This window comes from Chlorella variabilis, assembly GCF_000147415.1.
Source record: "Chlorella variabilis unplaced genomic scaffold CHLNCscaffold_15, whole genome shotgun sequence".
Taxonomy (NCBI): Eukaryota; Viridiplantae; Chlorophyta; class Trebouxiophyceae; order Chlorellales; family Chlorellaceae; genus Chlorella; species Chlorella variabilis.
Genome location: NW_005435073.1, coordinates 762685 through 775740, shown reverse-complemented (window position 1 = coordinate 775740; position 13056 = coordinate 762685). Strand labels below are relative to the sequence as shown.

General features: G+C 70.0%; 5 protein-coding genes across 5 annotated transcripts in view; 4 read left to right on the top strand and 1 right to left on the bottom strand.

The window, feature by feature from the left end:
- Positions 1–3831, bottom strand: part of CHLNCDRAFT_136135 (hypothetical protein) — a gene marked incomplete at both ends in the record, with an annotated part of 6906 nt that extends 3075 nt beyond the window's left edge. The window contains 10 exons of the mRNA XM_005845961.1: positions 44–168; positions 388–476; positions 728–871; positions 1116–1237; positions 1371–1432; positions 1635–2327; positions 2739–2913; positions 3111–3219; positions 3358–3466; positions 3773–3831. Coding sequence (XP_005846023.1) covers positions 44–168; positions 388–476; positions 728–871; positions 1116–1237; positions 1371–1432; positions 1635–2327; positions 2739–2913; positions 3111–3219; positions 3358–3466; positions 3773–3831 — 1687 coding nt within the window. The remainder of the gene's footprint in view (positions 1–43; positions 169–387; positions 477–727; positions 872–1115; positions 1238–1370; positions 1433–1634; positions 2328–2738; positions 2914–3110; positions 3220–3357; positions 3467–3772) is intronic.
- Positions 3832–4149: 318 nt separating this feature from the next.
- Positions 4150–7699, top strand: CHLNCDRAFT_136134 (hypothetical protein; the record flags this gene model as incomplete). Its single annotated transcript, XM_005846095.1, has 7 exons — positions 4150–4231; positions 4429–5854; positions 6058–6154; positions 6421–6684; positions 6844–6914; positions 7104–7179; positions 7388–7699. The coding sequence occupies 7 exons, from the start codon at positions 4150–4152 to the stop codon at positions 7697–7699; spliced, it is 2328 nt and encodes a 775-aa protein (XP_005846157.1).
- A 215-nt stretch (positions 7700–7914) lies between these two features.
- CHLNCDRAFT_136133 (hypothetical protein) lies at positions 7915–8275 on the top strand (the record flags this gene model as incomplete). The annotated part of the gene is made up of 2 exons (XM_005846094.1): positions 7915–7986; positions 8177–8275. 2 exons carry the CDS (start codon positions 7915–7917, stop codon positions 8273–8275), a joined length of 171 nt encoding a protein of 56 aa, XP_005846156.1.
- Positions 8276–8799: 524 nt separating this feature from the next.
- On the top strand, positions 8800–11167 carry CHLNCDRAFT_136132 (hypothetical protein; the record flags this gene model as incomplete). Its single annotated transcript, XM_005846093.1, has 9 exons — positions 8800–8940; positions 9271–9390; positions 9536–9636; positions 9852–9942; positions 10142–10195; positions 10383–10474; positions 10675–10735; positions 10879–10946; positions 11131–11167. 9 exons carry the CDS (start codon positions 8800–8802, stop codon positions 11165–11167), a joined length of 765 nt encoding a protein of 254 aa, XP_005846155.1.
- An 863-nt stretch (positions 11168–12030) lies between these two features.
- The window catches only part of CHLNCDRAFT_136131 (hypothetical protein), a gene marked incomplete at both ends in the record, with an annotated part of 3816 nt that continues 2790 nt past the window's right edge, over positions 12031–13056 (top strand). Inside the window, 4 exons of the mRNA XM_005846092.1 lie at positions 12031–12092; positions 12189–12263; positions 12443–12570; positions 12812–12947. Coding sequence (XP_005846154.1) covers positions 12031–12092; positions 12189–12263; positions 12443–12570; positions 12812–12947 — 401 coding nt within the window. The remainder of the gene's footprint in view (positions 12093–12188; positions 12264–12442; positions 12571–12811; positions 12948–13056) is intronic.

Here is a 13056-nt window from a genome sequence, read left to right as displayed (position 1 = left end):
CACGCACACATCCACACCCACACCCACCCCCACCCCCACCCACCCGTGCCGTTGCCGTGGTGCACGTCAAAGTCGACTATGGCCACGCGCCGTATGCCCGCGTGGCGGTGCACCGTCATAGCGTACGCCGCGCCGATGGCGGCATTGTTGAATAGGCAGAAGCCGTGGCTGCGGGGTGGGGGGTCGCAGGGAGGGGATGGTCGGGGGCAGGGGCGGGGAGGAGGGCGGCCAGGGTAGGGAGGGCAGGCAGGGGCAAAGGGGGGCAAGGTGCCAGAGCTGGGCACACGGCAGAGGGAGGCGGCCAGCCAGGCCTGACTCCGTCCCGGCGATGCCTGATGCCGGCGCCCGGCCGTGCAGCCGGCAGCGCCGCCTCCCCGGCGCCCTCACCTGCCGTTGGGGTCGTTGCTGTTTGACACCACGCCCAGCGGCCCCGCGTGGTGCCCCGGCGGCCGCACCGCGCAGAAGGCGTTGGCGGCCTGCGGGCGGGGCGTGCGGCGCGGCGGGCGTTGAGGTATGGGGGGAATTTTGAGGTTTCGGGGACAAGCACCTGGCAGGGTGGCAGGCACGGCCCTGCCACTCCACCATCCTGCTCCCACCCCGCCTCACCTCGGGCCGCAGCCCAGCCCCCGGCCACACCATGCCAGCTGGACATGCCAGCTGGACCCCACCCCCACCCAGACTCCCCAGGCCCCCCAGCCCCACCAGGGGACCGACCCACGGGCCCCACCTTGCCCGCCACCACCTCGTCCACCGCCGTGCAGACCGAGCCGGCGGCCGCCAGGGCGGCTGCAAAGGTGCCGCGGGACACCGCCGTGTCGCCATCTAGGTGCCCAATGGCCTCTGGGTCGTCGGGCAGGGAGTCGCACACAGTCTGCGGGGCGAAAGAGGAGCGGGACGCAGGGGGCGGGGTGAGAGGCAAGGCGTGTGGCGGCGGCGGCGGTGGGGCGCGAGGGAGGAGGTGCGCCGGGCAGGTGCGTGCCGGCGTGGGAAGTCGACGAGCGTGCCAGCATGGCGGCGCAGGGAGGGCCTCACCTCCCCCCCCCCCAAACACAAGCTTTTCAGTGAAGTATAAAGAAATCCCGGAAACAAAACATCGATAAAACTGCAATGCTCACCTGTATCTTGCGCACATAGTTCCAATCGTGCACCCGCAGCACGTCGCCGATGGCGGCCCGCTGGCTGCGCTCGTCCCACCGCAGCGCGCCGCCAAACTCGTCGCAGCGCAGGATGCCCCAGCCTGCGGCGGGCAGGGGTGGGGGCCCGTCAGGCGGGTGCCCACGCCAGGCGAAGGCGACACGGCGGCGCGGCGGCGGCCAGGCCAGGCGAGCGGGCGGGCCGTGCAGGGCCTCAGCACAGCGCCCATTCCGCACCTGGCTTGGTCAGCACGGTCAGGCGTTCCACGTTTTCTGGCGGGGCGCTGTCCGAGGTCTCGCTGCACCAGGGGGGGGCACACAGGCAGGGCGCGCTTCAGTGGTTGGAGCGCTTCAGGGAAGGAGGGGACAGCTCAGGCGGCTGGCAGAGGGGCATGAAAAGGCGCAGGAGGAGCGGCAGCAGGGTGCCAGGGCCGCGAGGTGCGGGGCCGCGAGCAGCCAACGGTACCGGGACAACAGGCACCGCCAAACCCAGCTGCTCACCGCGTGATGGGGGCGGGGCAGGTGAAGTGGAAGAGGCACTCTGGCGGTGCCATCAGCAGCGTGCGTTGCTGCGCCTCCCGCTGCCCCGCCTCCGCCTCCTGCACCGCAGCCAGCGCCTGTAGCGCCTGCACCGGCCGCTGGCCGCGCAGCGCGGTCTGCAGGCCCGTGTGCCGCCGCCTGGCCGCCAGGTCAGCGGGGGTCAGCCCCAGCTTGGACTTTCCAGCCGCCGCGTCGAGGGCCGCCGCCGCCAGCAGCGCGGCGCACCGGCTGCTGCCTGCTAGCGCCGCCAGGTGCAGCGCGTTGTGCCCCGCCTTGGACCTGGTTCTGCACAGCGCTGCGACGGCCTCGGGGCCCCCGCCGCCGCCCGCCGCGGCGCCCAGCAGCAGGCGCACCGCGGCCACGTGCCCCTGCCGCGCAGCCAGGTGCAGCGCGGTGCAGCCCTGCTTGTCTTGAAACACAAAGATGGGGGGCGGCACGGAATCGTCGTCCTCGCCCTCGCCGGCAGCAGGCGCCGCGGGCGCGGGCGCACCGGCGGCAGCAGCGGCGGAGGCAGCCTTGGCCGCAGCCGCCGCCGCCGCCTGCTCCGCACGCAGCTGCGCCCGCTTCTTCTCCGCGGCCGCCAGTACAGCCTCTGCCGCTGCAGAGAAGTCCATCTGTGCGGCCCAGTGCAGCGCGGTGCGGCCGTTGTTGTTCCTGGGGGACAGAAAGAGAAGGGAGGGGGGTGTTGGCATCCAGAGGAACGGGGCCACCTGCTGCTTACGGGGAAAGGCCCCTGCATCGGAAGGGGCAACCCCTTTCCATGCCCATGGCGTGCGGCGGTGCATGGGCAGGAGCAAGCATGTGTAAATGTGGGCCCGCGGGGTGGCAACCACCGGGTGGGGGTTCACCGGCTGTGCGGCGCCCCGCAGTGGCACACAGTTTGATGTTGCAACCTTAAACAGATCACGCCGCATGGCACCCCGGGGGTTGCACGGCGCGTCCCTTTATGGGTTGCGTGTTGGTGGGGGGTATGCATTTGCAGGTGCATGCACACAGCTCACACAAACGGCCAGACCATGAATAAATGGGCATCCACCAGCACCCGTCCAGGCAGCCGACACAAACCTCTCATACGGGTCGGCCCCAAACTGGAGCAGCAGGGCCATGGCGGCCAGAGCAAACTCCTGCATGGCGCCGTGCGCCGCCACGCACACGGCGACGTGCAGCGGCGGCGACCCCTCGCACCCAAGCTCCAAGGAGGCGCCGTGCTCCAGCAGGGCGCGCGCGGCCTCCAGCTGGCCTGCGGCGAGGGCGTCGGGGGGGCGTCGAGCGGGCAGAGTCAGGGCCATGTGCGGAGTTGGGTGGCCTGAATGGCCTGAACAAAAGCCTGGGCTGGGCTCCGCTGCAGCCCAGCAGCACGCGCCTCCAGCGGCTGCGGCGATGGGGTGCGGCCAACAGGCGCAGGGCGGCCAGCCTGTGACCGGCGGCGGGGCGCACCGTGCAGGAGGGCCACATGCAGCGGGGTGCACTCGTGGTGGTCGCGGCGGTTGATGCTGGGCAGCTGGGGGGCAGAGGCCTCGGCCACGTAGCGGGCCAGGATGTCGTCCTGTACCAGTGAGTGAGGGAGGGAGTGTTTGGGGGCTTGGGATTAGGGTGAGGCTGGGAGGAAGGGGAGGACGAGGGTGCGGCACGGCGGGGGAGGCCAGCGGGCTGTCGCCGCCAGGCGCAGGCTGGCACGGCGCACCAGGCCGACCAGGTCGTCTGATGGCGGCCCCGGCTTGGCATCTGGCGGGGGCGTCATCAGCTGGTGGATGAGCTCCGCGTCGCCCGCCTGGGCCGCATCGTGGAGGGGGCTGCACGCGGGGCGCAGCAGGCGGCAGCGGGCGGCGGCAGTGACGGCGGGCGAGCGGCGGGGCTTGGCCTGCGCTGCAACGCGGCTGGCTGGCGGGACAGAGGGCCTGGAGGGGCTGTTATAGATGCAGGAGCAGCCCCAGAGCGCCAAAGAGAGTGCTGACCAGCCCTGCCAGCATGATGGAGCCTGGCTGCATGGAGAGGGCAGTGGCAATTGGTGCGCCCTCCAGCCACTTCCAGCCACCAGCGGCCGGTCCAAACGCCCGCCAGGCCCCCAGCCTGCCGCAAGCGGCGGCAGCCGCACTCACAAGGAGCTGGGGCCCTCGTCCTCGCTCTCGCTGCCCCCAGACATGCCGTCTGCCGACATGCTTGCTTGTAAGCTTGCAAAGAAGGCGCCGATGGGCGCCCATGTAGAGCGCGGCGCCGGGTGGAAAACACCGGCGCTCAAACGCTGCTAGGTGCACCTTCTCCTGCTTGGCGTCCTTCAAACCAGCTGATCAGGGTCTGCACCCAAGGCTCAAGGCCCACGCTTTGCCCTCCCAGTGGTGTCGCGATCCCCTGAGCGCGTGTGCTGTGGCCTTTGCACACCCTCCAGCCCCTGCAGCAGGCTGAGGGAAGCAACCAGGCGCGGCGGGAGAGGGACCAGCAGTGGACAGCGCTCCCTGACAGCCCCCACTCCCACGCTATGACGGGCCCACACGGCCAGGCGCAAGAAATTATGGACCTGGACGGCATGCCGAGTCTAGGACTGGACGACGTCGACCTGGGTGCGCACCTGCAGGCTGCGAGGGCAACCCCGCCGCCGGCTTCGCTGGGCCCCCCGTCCTCCGCCCCCTGCTCCCCGCGCCCTGCCCTGCTCACAGGCTGCCACGCAGGCACATGCCCCCGGGCGGCTGCATGTGCAGCTCGTGCTGCGCCTGCACCAGCCCTTGACCGCCGCGCCTGGTGCGTGCGCCCCGTGCAGAGATGCTGGCGGCGGGGCCTGCCGAAGTACAGTACAATGAGATTATGGAGAAGCATGTGCTGCAGTACTTTGGGTTCTACGGCACCACAGCCGACACCACGCAGGGCTCCGCCGCCGTGCGCAGCGTCGCAGGCAGCGGCGGCGGCAGCGGCGGCGGCAGCGGCGGTGGCAGCGGCGGCGGCAGCGCGCCCGCAAGCCGCGGCGGCAGCGGCAGCGGTGCGCAGGCGTTGCTGGGTGGCGCCAGCATCAATGCCCAGATGCTGCTGGGCAGCGGCAGCGGCATCGGCAGCTCGCTGCTGCTGGGCGGCACCAGCGGCGTGGGCGGCCAGCTGCTGCTGGGCGGGCCCGGCGGCGCCGCGCCCGCCGTCGGCTCCGCCGCGCAGCACGTGGAGATGCTGCTGGCGGGCACCCACCCCAGCATGCGCGGCGGCAGCCTGGCCGACTGGCTGGCGGCAGACGGGCCCATCATCTCCATGACACAGAGCGGCCTGCCGGACAGGCAAGGCGGTGCGCCGGCGCACGGCCAGGTGATCGACGTGCAGCTGGTGGGGCACGGCGCGGCACACGGCGGCAGCATGCCCCCGCCGCCGCCCGTGGTGCCCGGCGGGCAGGCGTCGGTGCAGGCGCAGCTGCACGCGCAGCTGCAGGCCCACCAGGCGCAGCAGGCGCAGCAGGCGCAGCAGGCGCAGCTGCAGCTGCAGTTCCAGCAGGCGGCGGCCATGCAGCAGCCGGGCCCGCTGCAGCAGCAGCTGCAGTTCCAGCAGCAGCAGCAGCCGCAGCAGGCGCCCATGGTGCTGCAGCTGCCGGGCGGCATGCCCATGCTGCACCCCGCCTTTTACAGCCCCAGTGGGGTGCCGCAGGGCACGCAGGGGGGCGGCGGCGGCGCGTGGATGCAGGCACAGCAGGCGCAGCAGCAGGCACAGCAGCAGCAGGCGCAGCAGGCGCAGCAGCTCAACATGGCCTTCTACCAGCAGCAGGCGGCGCACATGCAGGGGCAGTACCAGCAGGCCGGCCCCTCCATGCAGCAGCAGCAGCAACAGCAGCAGCAGCAGCTGGACCCTCAGCTCCTGCAGATGCTGGCCGCGGAGCCGCTGCCCGTGGCCAGCCCCGTGGCCAGCTCCGGCGGCAATGCCGGCGCCGGGAGCATGGGCGCGGCCGCGCCCGCGGCGGGGCCCGACCACGCGCTGCCGCCGATGATGTCGGCGGCGGACCTGCCGCTCATGTCGCCCGCCGACGTGGCGGCGGCGCTGGCGCCACCTCAGCAGCCCCGTGGCGGCGGCCCTGCCTCCGCCAGCACCAGGGCCCGCGGGGCGGCATCAGACGAGGATGTGACCGAGGCGTCGGCCATGAGCGGCGGCGGCGCCAGCGCGGGCGAGAAGGCCCCCGCGGGGCCCGCGCAGCCCAGCAACAAGCGCTTCTCGGACAGGTGGGGGCGCTCTCGCGCGTGCAGGCGGCACAGGGCTCCACAGCACGCTCCCAAGCGCCTGCGTTCGGAGGCTGCCGGGCGTGCCACTCGATGCATGGTCAACACGCATCAAGCCGCGGCCGCCACCCTCCGTCACACACCGATGCATCACGCCGCTTGACCTGCTGCCGCTTCCGTCTGCTGTCGTTTCCCGCCTGGCGCAGACAGAAGGCCAAGATCTCCAACCTGGAGGCGGAGCTGAACAAGCTGCAGGAAAGCATGGCGCAGGTCAAGCTGGAGAATGACCGGCTGAAGAGCAAGGTGCGGCGCGGGGAGGTGGCGGCTGGCTGTGAGAGAGCCTGCCTGTGGTGGCTGGCTGGCGCTTGGAAAGACTGCTTGCTTGCCTGCGGCTGTGGGTGGCTGGCCAGCGCGAGGTGTGCTCCGGGCCTGCTGACTTGCTGCGTTCCAGCCTCGCGTGTTGACCGCGCTGCGTCACGCCGGTCGTGCACGCCGCGCCGCGCCATCACGCCGTTCGTGCACGCCGGTCCTTCACGCCGCCGCCGCCGCCGCCACCGCCATGCCTGCAGAACCTGGAGGTGGAGCAGCAGCTGCGCACCCAGGAGCAGCTGCAGCAGCTGGCGGCGGTGGCGGTGACGGCGACGGCGTCGCAGCAGCAGCAGCAGGAGCCGGGCGAGGGGGGCGGCGGGGGCGCCCAGGCGGCCGGCGCCTCGCCCACCAAGCAGGGCACGCGCGCGCCGCCCCTGGGCGTGGCCGTGGGCTTGTCGCCGCCCAACAGCCAGCGCAAGCTGCTGGCGCACTTGTCAGTCAGCATGAGGCCAGCGGACAGAGAGGTAAGGCGGGGCTCCGGCCTGCGTGGTGGCTGGCGGGCGGGCGGGCGGTGGGAGAGCCGGTGGTACCGGGCGCCGCCTCCCTGCTGGTGCGGGCTCTCAGGCCTCGTGACAGGGCCTACCACTCATCCCGGCTGTGCTTTCCTGCGTGTGGTACCGCAGATGCGGGCGGTGGCGGCGCTGACCTGGCCCAAGCTGCAGGAGTGGTACTGCCAGCTGCTCGTGCGCCTCGGGTGCGCCCTGCCCGCCGCACCCTTCTCGGAACCCTGCTGCACAGCCTGCCTGTGGCGCTGCATCTTGCTCACCTGCCTCTTGAGCGGTACAGTTCGTGCGTACATACATGGGTATGCCAGCGTGCGCGCTGGTGTCGCTCCCGCTGCCGCCGCCCGTCCTGACGTGTCGTATGCTGCTGGCGGGTGCAGGGAGGCGGTGGTGCAGGCGGCGGCGTTGGGGCCTGCCGAGGCCGACGCGAATGCCAAGGAGGCGCTGAAGTGCGGGGTGAGGTGGCGCTGCGCTGACGCTGCGCTGGCGCTGAGCTGGCGCTGATTGCGCTGATGGAGATGTATCGATTGTGTTGCCCAGTTTGTACTGCCTGCCTGGTAGTTGGAATGCCTGCGGACCTGTCCTGCTCTTGCCTCCTCAGGTGCCCCCCATCCCCTGCCCTCACCCAGCCCGCCCCACTGCCCGCCCCCGCCCGCCCCCGCAGCGCTACTGGGACCTGCTGGTGCTCATCTCCCGCCCAGACCTCTCCAGCAAGCTGCTCCACGACGACCTGTCGGCAGGCCTGCCCGCCGCCTCGCTGTCTGCCGCGGCGGCCGCCGCCGCGAGCGTGCCCGTGCAGCCCGGCGCGCCCGGCGGCTGGCCCGCGGCCGCGGTGGCGGCCATGCAGCTGTCGCCACCGCAGCGGCAGGCGCTGGCGGCGGCCTGGCAGCGGCACCAGGAGGCGGCGGGGCAGCGGGCGCAGCGCAAGAACGAGCTCCTCAACGCCATCCGCAGCGGCTTCCTGCAGGCAGGCTAGGCTGCTGCCGGCCATGGCACGGCGCTTCAGTCTATTGGTTGCACCCACAGCCACGCCCCCGGCTCCCTCCGTCCCTCCCCCGGCCCGCTGCTGCTGACCTGGCAGCGCCCTGCCTGCTGCCCCGCCGTGCTTTCCTCTGCCTGCAGCCCCTCCAGAGGGCCGCCCCCGAGGATGTGGAGCTGGGCAAGCCGCTGGCGGCGCAGGGCCTGGAGGCCATGGAGGCGCTGAGGCTGGTGGTGCGGCAGGACCATGTGTCGGCGGTGCAGATTGCGTGCGGCGTGCGCAAGGTGGGGCGCGGCTGGGGAGGTGGTGTGGAGGCGGGGCATGGGCGGCGGCGTGGTGGAGGAAGCAGAGGACGCAGACGTTGCTGCCTGCCTGCAGCTTGCCTGTACCGTCGCCAGGCTGGATCTCCACCCGCAAGCCCTTGCATCGCTTGCTGTGCTGACCGCAACGCCTCCCCGCCCGCTGTGCGTGCAGCTACTGTCGCCGATGCAGCAGGCGCGCCTGGCGGCGGTGGCCTGGCCCTGGTACCCATACCCCAGCAAGTGGGCGCCGCTGCTGCTGGGAGGGCAGTGATAGCTTGGTATGTCGCCGGCCAGCCATCGCCAGAAGGCGGTGGCTGCTGGAAGTAAGTTGGAGACAAGTTTGAATGATTAGCAGCAGGAACGTGACCACATTCTGGGAAGCCTCATGCGGGCCGGCCATCTCTTCACATTATTTTTTAGGGTCTTGCCCTTCCTTTTTTTCTAACTGGCCTCTCTGTTGCTTTCTCCTATCAAGCGTGCCAGGCAGGCCACCCTTGCAGCGCACGTGCCTGGCAAGCCCCACCGCAGTTTGCCGACCATGTTCTCGTCTTGAACTGTGCATGCTTTCATGCCCTACATGCCCATGACAAAGTGATATGCCGTTTCTCTCCCTGCCTCAAGCCCTGTAGAAATGCCTGCCTGTAAAAATGCCCCGCCAAGACGTTGGCAGTACGGGCGGCCGCCGTACCTGCGCCGCCTTGGCCTGGAGAACCGAGATCGCGGCGATCGCAGGCATCACGACAAACTGCACACCGAACCCATCGTTCCGTTTTGCCCCTCCCCACCACAGCCGTGATGCTTGCCGCCATCAGGCCACGGCCCGCCGTTGCGGCCACCCAGCTGACCTCTAAATCTCACGTCAGCGCCAAGCCCGGCTGCAGGCAGCCCCATCAGCGCCTCGTGGCACGGCGTGCGGCTGTGCTAGCGGTGGCGGAGGTGGGTTTGGTGTCGGGGATCGACGGGGGCAGTGCCAGGGGCTGCCGATCACTGCACGTTAGCCGCGGCCACGGGGTTTGACGCACGATGAGGCGCGGCAGGCAGGGTTGGACTGGCTATTGCAGGGCGGCGGGGCGGGGTGGCGGCCAGCGCGTAGCCTTCAGCCTGCCACTCGGCGTGCCACGCACTTGCTGCACACCTCAACGGCACGCACATGCTGCAATTCAGCAGCCACAGCCACAGCCGCAGCCATCAACTGCCCAACATTCACCCGGTTCACGCCTTTGCCCTGCTGTCCCTCCTGCCTTCCCACCGCCCGCCCCCCCGCAGGTGTCCAGCACGGCGCGGATAGTTGTCCAGGGCCGCAACCTGGAGACCACCCCCGCCATCAAGCAGTACTGCGAGGACAAAGTGGGCAAGGCTGTCAAGAACTTTGACGGCATCAAGGAGGTGGGGCGGCGGCAGACGCGGCGCCCTGTTGTGCCGCCTCTGATGTTCTTGCGTAGTTGTGTCATACAATCGTGGGGGGGCGCCTTGCCGTCTTGTGAGGAAGAATGCGAAATATGCCGCTGTACCCGCACGCTGTGACGTGCAGGTGGATGTGAAGCTGTCGGTGCGGGGCAACCCGCGTGGCCGCGGCACCGAGGCGCACCACCAGCGCGAGCAGATAGTCGAGGTCACGGTGTTCACGCTGCGGTGAGGGCTGGCAGGCTGGGGGGGCAGGGGCGGTGTCCAGCTTGGGTGCCGCCAGCTTGGGGCCTGGCCCGGTTGGTAGAGCGTGCCGTAAGCCCAGGCCGCGTCGTTTCGGCCTGCTTTGCCTGCCAGCCTGCGAAGCCCAATCCCTTCCTTGAGCGCTCGAGTCTCGTCCCTGCTCCAAAGCTGCGCTGCTGTCGTGCGCCCCGTCGCTGCAGGCACGGCGTGGTGCGCGTGGAGGAGCACGAGGATGACTTGTATGCGGCCGTCGACCTGGTGTCCGACAAGCTCAAGCGCAAGCTGGTCAAGGTGGGCGTCGGGGCGGCTGGGCAGCTCGGTGCGCAAGGCAGGGGAGACAGCATGCAGCAGCCTGCATGCATCACAGGGGCGTCGTTCGGAGGGCTGGCGGTCTACTGGGGACGGCAAATCAGGGGGGTCGGCGAGTCTGGGCGGTGCAAGCGCGTGTGCTGCCACCCGACCCGCCGCGCCTGGCCGCCCCCTTGTGCAGGTCAAGGAGCGGGCGGTGCAGAAGGCCAACTGGCCGGGCCGCGGCGGCCCCAAGGTGCGGCGCTGCGCGCGGCGCTGCGGTGCCCGCTGTGACCTGCGGGCTCACTCGTGCCCATCTGTTCCTGCGGCCTGCGCCCCTGCCTGTCTGCATGCGCTCGCGGGTGCGTCGCCTGGCTTCCCGCTGGCCTCCCCGCTTCCAGCTGTCACACACCTCGTCGTGCACCCCGCGTGCCTCTGTGCAGGGCGGCGACACCATTGCGGCCCACCTTGGGGAGGATGTGGTGGACAAGCTGCCCACTGACCAGATAGCCCCGCCGCTGCCGGAGGTCGTCAGGTGCGTCGCGCTTCGCGGCGCGCGCGGCACCGCGTTGCACAGCTGGCAACGCCGCGGGTCGGCGGACGGCAGGAGCGCCAGGAGCTGGTGCTTTGCTGAGCCGGCGGCCTGCTGCCGAGCGCATGCCGCCGGGCCTGCATCCGACGCCTCCTTCCTCCCTCCCTCCTCCCTCTCTTGGGGCGCTTGTGTGTGCGGTGCAGGGAGAAGGTGCTCGAGGTGACGGCCATGAGCACCGACGAGGCGATGGACCAGATTGAGAATGTGAGGCGGCCGGCGGCTCGCACGGGCCCTCGCCCTGACGCTTTGTTCATGGCATGTGTGTGTGTGTGGTCATGGCGGACGACCAGCTGGTGTTGTGACAGCGTTTGCCTGGCCCCTGCCGCGCCTGCCGCCCGCCTGTGCAGGTGGGCCACGACTTCTACCTGTTCAAGGACAGCGCCGATGGTGCCATGAAGGTCCTGTACCGCCGCAAGTGAGTTGTACCGCAGAGTGCACCACCCAACGCGTGTGGAACAGGCCCACCTTCCAATGCAAAGTGCCAGGCTCGGCCCTCGGCCATACGCGCAGATGACGGGCAAGCCATGGGGTGAGCGCTTGCATTTTGGTGCACAGTTCCTGACTATGCCGGTCCCTCCTTGCCCGATGCTGCCCGGCAGGTCGCACGGATTTGGTGTTATCATCCCCAAGGCGTGAGGCCCTCACTCCCCGAGCTTGCGGAGCTGCCAGCCACCCGGCTGGCAGACGCAGCAAGACCGAGCAGCAAATTTATCACAAAACGCCAAGCGTTCTCCTGCCGTTCTCAATCAGGCTGATTTCACCGTCTGCCCCCTTCCAGTTTTCGCAACCAAATTTTCGTTGTGATCTAGTGCAATTGGTCCCTCCTGCACCCAACAGAGAGGTCCTTTAATCCTTGCCTGATATGCCGCTGGCCCTGGCACGCTGCCCTGCTTTCCTGTCTGGATGGCGTGGCGCCGAGGCAACGGATGGCGCAATATGTGCTGCAACCCCTGTAATCCATTATTTCAACAGAGAGAGTTGGGTTTTGGCTGGAAAACTCTATTTTGGGGATGGGAAGTGCAGCGGCGAGCGAAGCGGGCGGGGCGGTGACCGCCACCTGCCCAGCGCCGTGGCCGCCTGTAGAGCACCCAATGCTGATCAAGCCAACGGCCAGCCTGCCACGGCGCATAAAAGCAACTGTAAGCGGCGTTGGTGGAGGTTAGCTTGGGGATGGCGTGCTGTGAGCTGGCAGGGATGGCTGTCGCCCTGATCTTTCGCTGCACCACCCTACTCGCGCTCAATTGGACTTGCCTGCGCTGCTCACTCTCCTGACCGCAAAAAGCCTGCACAGGCTTCACCCATCCCCGATCACCAGCTCTCCCGTCTGCTAAAGACCTAGGCTACTGCTCCAGAATCCTTACCACCAGCCTGCAGCCTCTTTCAAGACCCCCGCTCCCCGCCTTCGCTCCTTCCGTGCCATCTCCCTTCCGACACAGCGCCCTCCGCTCCTTTCGCACTTGCTGAGCGCGCGGTCCGTAGACCTGTCGGATCAGGGCAGTATGGCGGAGGATGGGGCCGCGCCGGAGGCTAAGGAGCCCACGACCAGGCGGACCTACACCAGGTGAGGCCTGCAGGGCACCCCGCCCCTCCCCTGCCGCTGCGAACCGATACCCGATCATGCTGGGCTTGACCGCGCCCGCTGATTTGTCCCCCGCAGGGAGGAGCTCTTGGCTCTTCAGCACGCCCCCAAGTGCCGGGGCCTGCCTACAGGTCTCGACTCTGACGATCTGAGGTGCGGGGAGGCGGCGCTGGCGCCGCAGGCAGGGCCACGGCAGCAGCCGTGCTGCCGCCGGCGTCGGTACTGGGGCGGGCGGGGCGGGAGCTGCAGGCGGGAGGGGCGCTTGCGGCAGGCTGGCCAGGGCCTGCACCCACCACACTCCCCTCCGCTGCCTGTTGCCTGCCTGTGCGCAGCGACCTGCAAGAGTCGTGCTTCTTCGACAAGAGCCCCACCCTGGATGGCCCGCCCATCTACCTGGGCCCGCAGCGGGGCCCCGCCGGCCCGCGGGCCCCATTTGGCGCCGCCGCAAGGCGGCCGGCAGGTAGGCAGGCGGCGGTGCGGGGCCCTGCACAGCAGCCTGCCTGCTGCCGGGGCTGCTCCTGCTGCCGCCTGCGGGCGGAGCTGCCACTTTCCTGCTGTGGGGCCCCAGCTGTTTTCGCGGATTGCGCCATGCGCCTTTGCCTGTGGTGGGCGCCTGGGTCCGCTGCCTCTCCACCCGCCAGCCCGCCTGCCCGCTGACGGCGCGCCTCCCTGCTGTGCCGCGGCTGCCTTTGTGGGTGCAGTGCCCGCTGGCCCCATTCACAGCAGGCTGATTGATGAGGACGAGCGCTCCTACCAGCGCACCAACTCTGGCCAGCTGGCCGGCGCGTTTGGCAGCCCCACCAAGCCGCAGGCGATACAGCGCGGTACCTCTGTGCGGTACGAGGACCCCGCCAAGATGGACCGCTGGGACAGCCGCAAGCTGGGCGGCGGCGGCGCCGACGACGGCTGGCAGCAGCAGAAGGCGCGCGGCGGCGCCGCCGCGCCG